Source organism: Zeus faber (assembly GCF_960531495.2).
Source record: "Zeus faber genome assembly, chromosome: 4".
NCBI lineage: Eukaryota > Metazoa > Chordata > Actinopteri > Zeiformes > Zeidae > Zeus > Zeus faber.
The window spans coordinates 4,661,731-4,676,031 of record NC_137191.1 but is presented as its reverse complement, the minus strand read 5'-3'; the positions used below and the strand labels follow the sequence as shown (position 1 = coordinate 4,676,031).

Below are 14,301 nucleotides of genomic sequence, written 5' to 3'. Positions count from 1 at the left end.
AATTTCATATTTGCAACACAATGCACTTCACAAAGGAATACAAAAAAGAAAGAGAACGTAGTTGTCAGTTGGTCATTACAAAAGAATGCCCCTGAAACAACAGCAACAACATAAGCAACAGCGACAACAAAGACAAAAAAATAATAAAAGGGACTCCAACCATAGTGGCAACAACAGCAGCAGCAGCAGCAGCAGCAGCAACAACAGCAACAGCAGCCACAGAAAAAAATAACGCACACGCAAAGATGTCACTGGAGCTGGAAGTGGTAGCACTCATCGGAAATGTCACTCAAGTTAGAAATGGTTAAGTTAGAGGTATAAGTTTAAGGACCAACATATTTAACTCTTAAGTATTAAATCAAACTATGCTGAAGCATCTAGAAGTGACACTTTCATTTTCATTTCACGTGACATCACGCCCTAACCTAAACAAGAACACAGCACTGCTTTTCACACTGACACGTTTAGATAATTTTATGAATGTCAGTGGCCAAATAAGCTATGACCTATAATAACCTATAATAACGAATTGTAACCTATAATAAGCTAATCTAACAATCCATAATAAATAACCTCTTGAACTTGAACTTGAACCTATAATAACCAATAATAATAATCTATTATTTTTAATAACCTATAAAAACCTATCATAACCTATAATCATCTTCCCTCTGCATAAAATGGCAATAGTATGTTCTATATATTTTCATATATTTTGACTATTACTGTGCTTTTATTTTATTTTATTTCATTATTATTTGTTTTCTTATTTGTATTTTTGTGAACGCTTGTGTAGAAACAAAGCTGGTCCCATCTCCGGTGATGAGCTGCTGCTGCTCATTCATATCTGTTCCACAACATCACAGGAATAAATATTGATTTATCTTTAAACCTTCTTCATCTTTCTCCGCATAATTCACCTTTTCTCCTGTTTTTCCTTTCACTTTTCATGCTGAAGAGAGAAACATCGAGTACAAGGTGACTCCATGTCCCTCTTTATTCTTTAATGTTATTATGTTATGATGATGATTATTATTATTACTTTTATCATTATTATTATTATTATTATTATCATCATAATGGTGGACATAATGGCCATTTCTGCTGCATGGAGGCGCCGCGACATAATACAGACCTTCTAGAAGTGGTAGCCCTCACCGGAAATGGCCCCGAAGCCCCCCGAACTCTGCAGCCCTGTAGACACCCTACAGCTGCAGGAAAGCCAAGAGTACCCTGCCCTGCGGCCACAGAAGACCCCTGGGCCCCCAGAGATGCCAGAGGGCCATGGAGCAACCCCCACGCCCAGCCCCGAGGAGCATTACCCAGTCCCAGGGAGCACGAGGAGACCCCGCACCCCAGGGGCGCACACATACAACCAACCCCCAGGTGCAGGCACAAAACGCAGCTGCAGGCACAGAGCCCGGGCCACAGGCGCCAGGCACGGACCGCAGGGCCCGGCTCCCATCCCAATGGCGACAGACCAACACCCTGAGCGAGCCACCGGCCCTGCGGGCAAGCCAGCAGGACTCCCGTGCCCACCCATGCCCCGCTCAAGGGGGAGTCCCGCCCCACCGCAGCCGACCAGACGCCACACCCGGCGTGAGTGCCAAGTGCCAATTCACGTAGCAGCGTGTGCTCAGCGCGGGGCACCTTGATGTCAGGCCCCAGGTCAGCCCCCAGCCGCCGAGCATGCGGACCACATAACAGAGGGCTACAGATGGAACCCCTACCCACAGCCCAACCCCCCAGCGACGAGCGCCCAGCGCACCGAGAGCGCCATAGGACAGGTATCCAGCCCAGTGTGATGACAGGAGACCGCCCCCCACCAAAGGAGGCCACATGGTGAGCCCCGCACCTAGCACAGCCAGCCAGGTTTAGGACCCTGGTTGACAGGACCAGACGGAACGACTAACCAGCCCTGTCACGACGGCCCATCCCTCCCTCCATGGGATGCAGAAGGATGTACAAGCCCAGCCACCCCACCCACGAGGCGGGCAACCCCAGCATCGCGCCAACCCGACAACCACAGGGCCGAGACCCGAACCAGCAACCCCCCCCCCCCCGAACCAACACATGGACGCCAGCTGCACGTCCACCCCCCCACCCCTGGAGACAGGCCAGCTCAACTCAGGTAAAGGAGCGGGCGGCACCACCCAGACACCCCAACTCCCCTGTGGGGCCCCGGGATCCCCCACGAACACAGGCCTACGCACCACGGATGTCCCCAGAGCCTTCCGGGTATCCACCCAACCGCAGAGCCCAAGCAGACCAGGAGGACCCTCACATGCCCCAAAACCGACTTAGGAAGATTCTTATTCTTCTTAAATGATGGAGTTATGTCAGTGATAAAAGTAGCCCATATTTCATAAAATGAATCAACATTGTTTTTGGATATAGCCAATAGTTTTTCCATTGAGATGTAATCTATTAATAACTGTAAACATTGGGATGTGGTGAGATTATCTCTCTTTTTCCAAATGAGTAATATTGTTTTCTTGGCAATTGTTAAGGCAATCAAAATGGGTTGGTGGTGTTTCAGTGATGGGTCGACTGAGGAGAGGTCGCCGAGAAGACATTGATGGGGAGACTGGAATGCTGCGACCCAGAAGGGTTAATAGTTTCCTGGTGATGTTGGTCCAGAATGCTAGGATAGGTGGGCAGAGCCAGAAGGCATGAAAAAAGTCATCCTTGGTATCAAGGGAACAGTGAGAGAAAATGTCTTCATCCACAAAACCCATTTTGAACATTTTGTGTTCCGTGATATGGGCTCTGTACAAGATCTTATATTGGATGAGTTGCATTTTGGAATTGCGGTTCATAGAAATGGTGTTGTTGCAAATAAGCTTCCACAGGTTGATATCGGTGGGAACAGCAAGGTCTCTTTCCCCTTCCATTCTAGTTAAAGATAAGGTGTCATCTGTTTTTAATAAAAGTTTGTATATTCTGGAAAATAAATTTTTCATGTGACGGATATGAGTGAGATGTTCAATCATTTGAGGTGGTCGTAGGATGTTGTTTGTCAATTTGATTTTAACTTTTAGAGACTGATTGAAGGAAGCTGGGGTCACCGATATTATACCTTTGGGTTAAGGTTGGGAAGGATAGAAGCAAATTGGTTTCAAAAATGTGTTCCAGATGAGTTATTCCTAGTCTTTTCCAAGACCTAAAGATTATTGGTCTGTTTTTAACCAGAAAATCTGGGTTGTGCCAGATTGTCGTGAATTTATTTGGAGATAGAGTGTGACCGGTGAGTTTAAGGAATTTCCACCAGGCTGACAAGAGTTGTTGCGATAAATGGGTTTTTAAAGCAATTATGTTTCCTTATTGATTCAGTAAGGAATGGGAGATCAGATAATGATAACTCCTGACATTCAGATTGCTCAATGTCTCACCATACATGGGCCAATTGTTGCTCTGGTTGTAACCATTTAATTATATATTGAATATGGTTTGCTAGATAGTAGTATCTTAAGTTTGGGGCTGCTAGGCCTCCACAGTCTTTGTTTTTCTGTAGTGTTGCTACTTTAATTCTCGGTTTTGTGTATTTCCAATAAAATTTGTTGACTATTAAGTATTAAACGAATGTACTGTTGGTTGCACTGGGGTCATTGAAAATACATAGTTTATTTTTGGAAGTATATTTACTTTCACTGCTGCTATCCTACCAATTATTGAGATGGGTAGATTGTTCCATCGAATGAGATCTTCTTCAATGGATTTGAGCTATAGAGTGAAGTTAAGGGTAAACAAATCTGACAGATTAGTGGAGATATCAATACCAAGGTATCTAATATTGCCTGTTGTGATGGTTAAGGGAAGTTTGCAGTCTCCCCCACTGAGTGGTAAGACTGTGGTTTTAGTCCAATTTATTGAATGGTCTGAGATAGCTGTGAATTGAGATATAAGATTGAACACCTCCGGTGATATTGGGTTCCGTATGTACAACAAGATATCGTCTGCATACAAACTGATTTGTGAACAGAGTTTCCTGTTTGTATGCCTACGATATTACTGTTTTGATGGATGGCCGCCGCAAAGGGTTCAATAAAGAGGGGGAATAGTAAAGGGGATTGCGGACATCCTTGTCTTGTGCCACGTTGTAAAGTGAAACGCTGTGAAGTGTGACCATTGGTGATGACGGAAGCAGATGATCCATTGAATGAGTGATTCTCCAAAGCCAAATTTGTTGAGGATTAAAAAGAGATATGTCCAATTAACTCTGTCAAATCTTCCAGAACAATAAACTCTTCGGCGTCCAAAGAGGCAATAATAGTATTAAAGTTGTTCTTTTGAGATATGCTGATCAGACTGAATAAACAACGCATATTGCTGGATGAGTGCCTTTGACAAAGCCTGTTTGGTCTGGGTAAATTATAAATGGATTTACTTTTTCAATTCTGTTGGTTAGTGGTTAGTTTAATTATAATCTTAAGGTCGCAATTAATAAGGCTTATGGGTCTATAACTGGACGTGAGGGTTGGGTCCTTATTGGGTTTGAGCAAAACCAAAATGAGCATTATTCAAGAGCGGATTCATGGTGGAGGTTGACTTGACCTCTGTAAGCATTCTGATGAATAATGGGGAGATAAGTGGCCAGAAGGGTTTATAAAATTCCACTGGGTAGCCATCTGATTCAGGTGATTTATTGTTGGGCATAGAGAAGAGAGCTTTCCTGAGTTCTTCAAGAGGAAGTGGTTGATCGAAGATGGTAGCCTATTAATGTCTTATTAATTGAATTCCCTTTAGAAACTTCTGAAGGTTTATCTTAGGAACATGGCACAAATCCTTTCCTGCCTCTCGATCCTATAATGAAAAGAAGCAAATCCCAACCAATGATCTGTTTGGTGAGTTGTTGCACGACCAACATATTTAAGTAAGTATTAAATCAAACTATGCTGAAGCATCTAGAAGTGACACTTTCATTTTCATTTCACGTGACATCAAGCCCTAACCTAAAAAAGAACACAGCACTGCTTTTCACTGCTTCTGCTTTTAGATCATTTTATTAATGTCAGCGGCCACAGTGGCCAATGAAGAACAGAATCGTTTATTTATTTATTAAAAAAAAAAGAAAAAATTAAATGGGACTTAGATGTGGGGGCGTCAAAGATCCCATCCACTGTCACCAGACTGAAAATGGCTTCTTGATTGGCACACAGTAACAGTCCAGCTCAAAAATCAATGAGTCATATCATATCTCAGCTCCGGGGGACGACTACTTTACTACTTTACAACTATTTACATGAAGTCAACTGCTCTGCAGTTAATTGTCTCTAGAATACATGAAACCCTAATCGTTCCTTTGCTAATGCACCTTACAAAGGTGCATTAGCAAAGGAACGATTCTCTTAGGACCGACTGACCCATATTCAATTGCTGTTCACATGGAACCCTTCTCCACTTCGGCCTTCAAAGTTCTCGTTTGAATATTTGCTACTACCCCCAAGATCTGCACCCATGATTGATGATTACCCAGCAATTACCTGAATCTGAAAATTGAACTCGAGTGTCATTTTTCCCGAAATTCGGAAGCATGTTTCACTTCTTTCTCACATCACTTATTTGAATTGACTCAGTCCTTGTTGGAGCAAAATTAATTGGAAGTACTGTCCCTTGATCCCTTTGCTATAAAAAAAAAGTGTTTATTTAGCACCAAACTTTGAATTCCCGACTTCCTCTTCCTATCTATGACACGTCGGCCTCCGTCTGGGACGGGAATGAGTGCTTCCGACCCTGAAACTTCTCCGCTGTCTCCTTCCGCCATCGTCCACTTATGTTCCCTCTCTTTCCTCCCTCCCATCCCTCTTTTCCTTTCCTCCCCTGCTCCAGCTCTCACTGGATGCCGGGCGTCACCAGGTATCCGTTGAAGGTGATGTAGACATCCACGTCGTCGCTGTAGACGGCGTTCTCCCGCTCGTGCTTGTAGAGCCGCACCCAGACCTCGTCGTTGAGCGCCAGACTGAGCATGACGCTCTGGCTCTGCATGATTGAGCGCTCGCTGGGCTGGGCGTACAGGATCACCTGCTCCTTGTCGTTGTGCATCAGGTGTAGGTAGGTCTCCTTGAAGTTCCACGTGTGGATGTTGACGTTGAAAAAGTAGATGCCGGGCACGTAGCAGAAGAACTTGCCCTTGAACATGTTGAAGTGCTCGTGGATGTTGACAAAGACTGTGTCGAACACCAGCGGCAGGTAGTAGTCCACGCTGTGCAGGGACTTGCGGCGTCCCACCGAGAAGGAGGAGTGGGGGGTCTTACAGGGGTCTCCCGGGGTCCCCGCCTGGCCTTTGCTGCCCTTGGGCCCCGAGGGTCCTGGAAAGCCAGGGGGGCCCTCTGGACCTGGCTTGCCTGGTGTGCCCTTGTCCCCTCTGTCTCCCTTGTCACCTAAGGAGATTGGAAGGAACAAGTTAAACAAGGATGTTGTCTTCCTGGAGTTATTTACCAAAACACCAATTTTACATCTTTATTTTTATTTTTTTATGAATAACTTGAAACCAATAATACAATAGAAAAATCAATTAACACAGATCATTTGCCAAGGAATGATTGTGATAGTTCAGACTTTGGTTTAGGGAAACACCTCAGACATCGTGAGCCCCTATCCCTTTTCACAACTTTATGCGTCCTTTATGTAGATTCTTCGTTGTCTGTATATAACTCAATGACCGAACTGCCTTGCTAAAAGCACTTTAGACCATGAATAGCTTTGAGTTGGCATGTCCTCGTTTGAAGCTCAACCCCCCAGAAAGCTTGTTCCCGATTTCCACATGAGAAGTGAAACGTCCTGCCCTGCCCCCCCCCGCCTGGTGCCATGACGGAGCCCATCAGATAGGAGTTAAGGATTGTGTCCCGGTGGCCCCAGATCAGCGCCATTGATTCAGGGAATAATCTTCCCGAGCTGATTCAAAATGGATGTTTATCTGTCTGGCTGTGGAGGGTGAACACATGGGGCAACAACAGCTCAGGGGCTTCGCCACACTGAGTGACCATATATGATCCTCCAACAACAGCAACAAGAGCACTCTGGAATCCCCAGAGTTCCACTTCAGAGGTGGAAAGTCCACGTTCAGAAAATTAAGTCCCACTCTGGGTCGTTGCATCAACCATGTGGATTTTCTGCCATCGCCGCAGCCCGGAGGTCCAAGCAATGAGTATAATCAGCTGATCAGAGCTGAAGGCTGAAGCAAAAGCATGGCAGGCTTTTACTTCCTGAACCTGGAATTTTGCACATTTTTCATTGCTTACCGTGTCATATAATGTATGAAGCTGCCTCTGGGAGATGCTGTTGGGCGAGATTTTTTTTTATCCTCAATTGGAATGGGAATCGATACTCCCATTTTTTTTTTTTTTTTAAGGAATGACCTTGTTCCGTTTCAAGACCATTCCTTATAACTATCAAAAACATGTACGTTCATTTTCAGAAAATAAGTCTATAATCTTAAAGTTATAACCCTTTTCTATTTAAGCCTTGTCCTGTCTCAAACTTCCAGTGATGTTTATTCAACCAGCCGAACTGAGATGCGCCTGTTTTTTTGGAAAAACATAGATGAAATGAGATGAAAACCACAGTATACAGTATGTGTGTGTGTGTGTGTGTGTGTGTGTGAGATGCCAAGAGCTTGCAGCAAAGTACAAACAACAAAGCAAGCCTCATGTCCAAGTCCAAAGGATATTTTGGTCTGGTCTGAATGATAATGTACATTCAAGTGTAGTCGACATTCAAAGTGTGTGTTGGTTCCCCTCATTGTGCTTATCTCTGGCTGCTCAGGATCCATCTGCGAGCTGCGTTTGAAACCTCTGCCCCTTCACCAGGAATAGCTTTCCTGGTTTCCGAGAGTTCAGAAAGTTGGCAGGCTGCTCCTCCACCCTGTGGTTTGCTTGCTCTGCACCACAATTGAAGTTGGGGTTCCTCAGTTTAAACTGCTAACACTTTATAATGAACACTAGCGCACAAACAGAGCAGTGGAAGTGAAACGCTTTCCTTTGTGTATGCATGTCTAGGGACACAGATTTGGCAGGTGTGTTTTTGTGCATAAACACAGATGCATTTGTACCACCTGGCGAATGTGTGTATGTGCAGGCGAGCGATTCGCCGCTTGCAGTGCTAACCCAAAGCCAGGGTTTATCCTTTTCCCCTCTGGGAGCTGGAAGCAGTTTTAAGGATAATTGAGGGTCAGAACCAGACTGGCGAGTGTCCAGCGATGTCCGCGTGTGTGTGTGAGCGTGCGTGTGCTTGTGCTTGTGCGTGCATGTGTGTTTTCACCTTTCAGGATGGTCATGTTGATGACGGGTCGGACCTCGGGCAGCTGGTAGGGGGCGGACGCCGCCGGCGGCTCCAGGTGGTCGCAGCAGCGGCGGCAGAGCCGGGGCAGGGGTCTGGAGGGGGAGGGGACACAGCGGGCCAGGGGGAGGAGCAAAAGCAGGCTGAGACACGCCCCCAACATGGCGACAGCACCCTGGGTAGATAAAGAGTAGGGATTGTTTAGAAGCATACTAGCATGTTGTTTTAGCACGCCTGAGGAGTAGGAGCCTGGTCGGGTGTACTCCATCCACAAAAGCAATTCTGGATGGTTTTGGTGGAGAAGGAGAACACCTGGGCAATTTTGGATAACGAACGCAAGTGCAAAAGCAGCAGATATCGATGGACAGAGACAGCGTGACGGTTGGAACTTGCGTGTCTACATCAGTCTTGGCACGACTCTCCAGGGTAACATCGTGGTAATATATATAATAATGTTAGTCCCATCCCGTGCTTCCCCATTTTCCATCAACACCAATAGTTACGGTTATGCAGAATCTCAAATCCAAAAAGGAATAAATATCATTGCGTCTGGTGTTCTGCATCGACCCGGTAGATTGGATAACCCAGCGCTGCGAGCGCCTGCTGAGTCTTGACTGTTATTAAAATGCCTGTGGGTTGTACTGTTTGCATCTGCCCATGAAGCAACACCGAGCTTCGTGAACTGTCTTGTCGCAGAGGTGTCGCCTGCCCGCTGATCCGATCTGATCGGTGCCAGAACTTCAATTTCATACTTTTACAGCTGCCGAATATAATTAAACCGATTCATTCAAAAGGCAAGAGCGAAGCCATGATGGTGTTCTGGGGACTCTTTGGTGGGGGTCCTTACTGGGGGAGGCTGGGTTTGACGGAACAAGGTGGCCCCAGCCACAGCCGACTGACAGTCCATGCAACAAATATTTCTCCGCTGAAGATATGGAAAAAGACAAGGAAAATTTCAATGGATACTGCTGGGAAGAGACGACACAGCTTTTTCTTTTCAGATACTGACTGCGGATCTCAAATCTTGAGTATCTGCCCGAACCGATACCAAACTGATATGTTTGTACACACACATTCCATCTGAAACATACACATAGACCAGAACCAACTGGGATAAGTCATGTTCACTCTCATCACTCTCCTTCATCAACCTGCCAGTCACTAGTGTTGGTGTCAATAGAAGATATTGTAATATTCTGTATATTACCACACACACACACACACACACACACACACACACACACACACACACACACACACACACACACACACACACACACACACACCTGCCGTTAGTTTGAGTTTAATTTATTCCGGTAAAATGCGCTGACCAAGGTCAGTTGTTGAAAATTTGTGGCTCCGAAATTTTTACGAGATTCCTATGTCCTTAAAGTCGTCAAGTGTGTTTACACATTTACTTATTCCTGATTGTTTGGCTCTAGTGGAGCTGGAACCCCGCGCCTCATCAGTGATGGCACCGCGGGACATGAACAAAACCGAATTTGGATTGAACAGCCTCGGGCTTAAAGAGCTAAATAGTCCTTGACAGGGTTTGGATGTCCCTCGCTACAAACACACGCAATGTTAATGTTCCGGGAGAAAGAAATATATTTTCCAGTAAATATTCGAGCGCTAGTCCCCAAAATCTACACTGCCAACAACAGTGAGTTTAATCCTGATCCCGACCTGCTGAAATAAATGTCCTCGTTATTGTGGTGATTGACATTGTTTTTGTGGTTTCACATCAAGGACCCTCAGTTTGATAGAGATTCAGACACAGACCCCATTTGTTCAGATTCTCGGTGGTACATTTTAAGCTCAATTTTAAGTGGAGATACAAAGATATAAAGCATTGTTCGAGTTAACGATTAATTTGTAAGAGCACAATATTTATGTATTTATTTATTTATTTTGAAGGGTTGGGCTGATTAAAAAACAAAAAAAAACATTCAAGGTCCTGATTTAACTCTGTTAGTATAGATTTATTTTTCTTTTTTTCGCTTGTTTTGGATCACATGGTCTACAAACAGTTGCACTGAAGGACGGGACAATAACCTCCCACAAGGCAGCAGCAATCCCATAATGAGCCCAGCAGCCACGTCTGCACTGTGCGCCAGCGCTCGGCTGCAGCTTCGGGTCGGAATCACACACCAGTCGATTGCATCTTGTATTATTGTTTGAAACGTGTCGTGCAAAAAACCATGAAAAACAAAAAGAACGCGAAAACACCTCCAACCCGCTGTGCACCGTGCAGGGAAGGCTGCAAGCTGCCGGGTTGGGAGGTTTAACTGGAAAGGTTCTGCAGGAGCTTCCATTCTATTAAGACGGAGCTTTGGATCTTACCTGGTGGAGTGTCACAGCGGCAGGGAGGTGTTGTTGGAGCGATGTCAAACAGCTGGGAGTTTCTCTCTCTCTCTCCTTGTCCTTGGAAAAGACACAGAACTCTCTCTTTCTCGCTCTCTCTCTCTCTTCCTCTCTCTTTTTTCTCTCCGCCCCATTCTCTCTCTCTCTCTCTCTCTCCCGCCCAAGCTCTTTCTCTCTTTCTTTTTCTCTCCTCTCCACCCTCATTCTCTTTGTTATATTTTAGATTCGATTTATATATATATAAATTATTATCATCATTAATTATTATTATTATTATTATTATTAGGGGGTCCAAAAGTATCTAAAACACGGCCACCGCAGTACGCACAGCACGGTTTGGGTCTCGTTAAAACCGGGACGTTTCAGATGTGTTTGATCAATTTCAATCTACATTTGAAACAAAAAATGAGTGAAAAACCGTTGGCGCTTTGTGACATCATCATCCGAAGTTATTTCAAAGTGAAAGCTCGTCTCTCTGAATGAATTTGCATCCAGCCGCTTGCTGCGTGTGGACCGCACAGCGTTCACAGACAACCCACGTAGACAACCCCAGCCGCTGCTGCGTTTAAGGGAAACTCGGAATACTGTAACTCGTGCTGCATTTTACAAAACCCCAAAAACGACAATCCTTCAAAGAAGATGTTTTCACACTGCAGGAAGTTCTAAGAAGTTTTGGAGGAACCGTCCCTATCTTTTTTTGTCCACACTGCATGATCCAGGAAGGATCGTAATTGTTTAAACACCGTTCTTGGGGGGCATTTAAACAATACGAATCAAGAGGAACACTCAATGATGTAAGTCCACAGTGATTGGTCAAACACATGAGCATGAGAAATGCTCATGTGGAAAAAAAAACAAAAAATACATATAAGATACTTCATTTCAAGTACACATGTCTTTATTTATACATCATTTCTTCCCAGAACATTAAGTCGAGGTAAAGGAAAAACTGCCTTCCAGTGCCCTGACCTGGCAATGGACACTGCGGACTCGGAGCGACCCTCGAATCACGACGGGTTTTCCTCAGTGCGATCCGACCAAGTGCCATGGCCCTGGGCCCGCAGCGAGTTCCTTCACCACAAGCATCACATAGTTATAGCAACGACAAACCCTGGTTTACAGCCACACGCAGACGGCTTTTTGTAACTTGGAAAACTGCAATTATGTACCAAAAGCCAATTTCATAAAAAACAAATTTAATTAATTAAAGAAATAACTCTCTCCTCTCTCTCTCTTTCCATGCACCCTTGGCCAATCTCCCCCTCTCCGTATTATAAGCTGTACATATTGTTTTCTCTTCATTGTGATGTAAATATATGCGCTACTCCAGGAAGGAGGCATTTTTAAAAATTACCCCCCCCTCCTCTCTTTCTTCCTCTCCTCCCTCTTCAGAAGTCCTTCATCCTCTCTTTATGGGGAGAAGTTATGACATTATTCAGTCCCAGCGGAAGACAGTAATGGGGAACAAGCAGGGCTGGGCAGCCAAATAGGGCATATCAGATGTTCTCCTTCCCTCCTACTCCTTCTGGAACACTACAGCCAGTCGTGAGTCAGTCCCGCTATTTTCCAATGTGTGTTTGCCAAAGAAATGTAAGTACTTTACACGGCTTCACATAAACCCACAGTGTAGGACATTAATCATCCCACACTGTTTTAGCCAATCTGGTCATCTTCTGTCCCTGTCAACATGTTAATATGTGATGTATTATCATTGAGTATTATTATTATTATTATTATTAGAAGAAGAAGAAAAATAATTTAGAAAACAAATAAATATTAATAGTATTTAGTAGTATATATTTTCTCCATTGGAAATATCCTGGTCCCACCGTCTCCTGTGGCACGGTGGCGCAGTGCATTGCACTGCTGCCTCACAGCAAGAAGGTTCTGGGTTTGATTCCCGCCTGGGGCGCTGTTGGCACCGTGCTCCGGCGGGTTATCTCCCAAATAGGAGCCTTTCTGTGTGGAGTTTGCATGTTCTCCCTGTGCTCTCTCCTCCACCTCACGTCAGTAAGGACCCCCACCAAAGACATGCACCCATCATTGTCTGACCAGCAATGGACAATTATCACCTGGTCCCTGGGCGCGTCCACATATGCTGTGCCCCCAGAGGAAGGACAAGCCAGGATGGGTCAAAAGCAGAAAATCCATTTCACCGGCCACCATCAAAAGCATGTGCGTGTGTGCAAGCATGTGTGATGAATAAAGACTGTTTCATCTTCTTTCTTCCTCGTCCTTCTTTCGAACAGCTCTGGCATCTACCTGAAACTGCTAACAACTTGACTTCATGTCAACTTGAGATTTGTGCAGAATAGATAAACGCCTCGGTCATAAACTGTGTGACAAACTCTGTCTGATTTCACAGGTTAGCGCTGAGGTTTAACTGTTTTAAAATTTAGCGAAACAAAGGGATGTCATGGTAAAACCAGCTGATTATACAGAGCACACATTTGTCATTCCTCGTCAAGCTCTTTTGCCCAAAGCCACACTCTATGAGGAATCGTCAGCGATGGCCCGTGTTTTATTGACCCTTGTGTGTCACATGGTTACGTGGGCCAATCTGTGGAGCTGCAGCTCTTTGTTTTGATCGGCGTTCTAACGCATGGCCAGGAACATGCTCAGACACACACACAGTCCCATTTTAAGATGATGGAGGTGAAGGCTGACCATCAAACTGCTGTCCTTGAAAATGGACTACAAATGACACATGTGGACCTTCTGCTACCTCCAGCACCACACACCAACCATCCTTTTTATTCCGTTCTCCATCCAGCCAGCCATTTTTTTTACCCACTTTAAATTATATTCAATTCTGGAATGGCCTTCTATAATTAAGTCTGTATGTGTGTTTCAGATGGAATGTGTGCGTGTGTGTGTGCGCGCGTGTGTGTTTCTGTCTGTGTGTGTGTGTGTGTGTGTGTGTTTTTCTGTGGGGGAATGGGACTGCATGTTTATACTGCATGTCCTCTTAAACGCACATACAGAAAATACACATCCAAATACTGCTTTCCTCTCAAAGGTCACGCGTACCGTAATCAGCGGAGGCAACGTCCTGTCAGCGTTATTCCCATCCTCACATTCATGGCAGAAGGAGCAGTCGGAGAACCGTGGAGTTGTGTGATGGAGCACAGTGGAAATGTGTTGCCCCGGTCACAATGAGGCGTTGGTCACCGTCCTTCTCAGTATCCGTGTCCCCCATTGAGTGCCCAGCTCAGCGAAGGAGGAATGGGGGTCTCACACTGTTTCAGCGGAGGACACCAGGAGAACAGGTCTCCCCCTCTGTACCTCGTCCGTTCGATTTTACAACGATGTTCAGATTCCAAGTCCAGGTGACCTTGGTGTGCAAGACACATTCCATGTAACACGAATGGGGCAAAGTGGAAAACCAGGAGCTGTGGGCAGGGATGCCAGAGCTTTGTCAATTTCAGGACTTGACTATTAATCGGAGATGTGATATTTTAAGGGTTCTCATGTTAGGTTCATTATGGTTTATCACTTCAAACCTTCGACAGGAACAAGTTACACTGAGAGCAGAGGCACTGATTTTTAAGGACAGAAGGGGTTGTTGGTCTTTCTGTGGTGGAGAGGTCCGTACATATAGGGTCCGGATGTATTTTAAATCCCTGGCAGAACATGGATAGAGAGTCAGGCATCGGGGGT

General features: G+C 45.1%; 1 protein-coding gene across 1 annotated transcript; it reads right to left on the bottom strand.

Annotated features, from left to right (window-relative positions):
- Nucleotides 1-4,990: 4,990 nt before the first annotated feature.
- On the bottom strand, nucleotides 4,991-10,753 carry LOC307228853 (complement C1q tumor necrosis factor-related protein 6-like). Its single transcript, XM_079998679.1, has 3 exons — nucleotides 10,621-10,753; nucleotides 8,260-8,452; nucleotides 4,991-6,380 (listed from the first exon to the last, which is right to left on the bottom strand). Exons 2-3 carry the CDS (start codon nucleotides 8,438-8,440, stop codon nucleotides 5,833-5,835), a joined length of 729 nt encoding a protein of 242 aa, XP_079854805.1. The 5' UTR covers nucleotides 8,441-8,452; nucleotides 10,621-10,753; the 3' UTR covers nucleotides 4,991-5,832.
- Nucleotides 10,754-14,301: the final 3,548 nt, after the last annotated feature.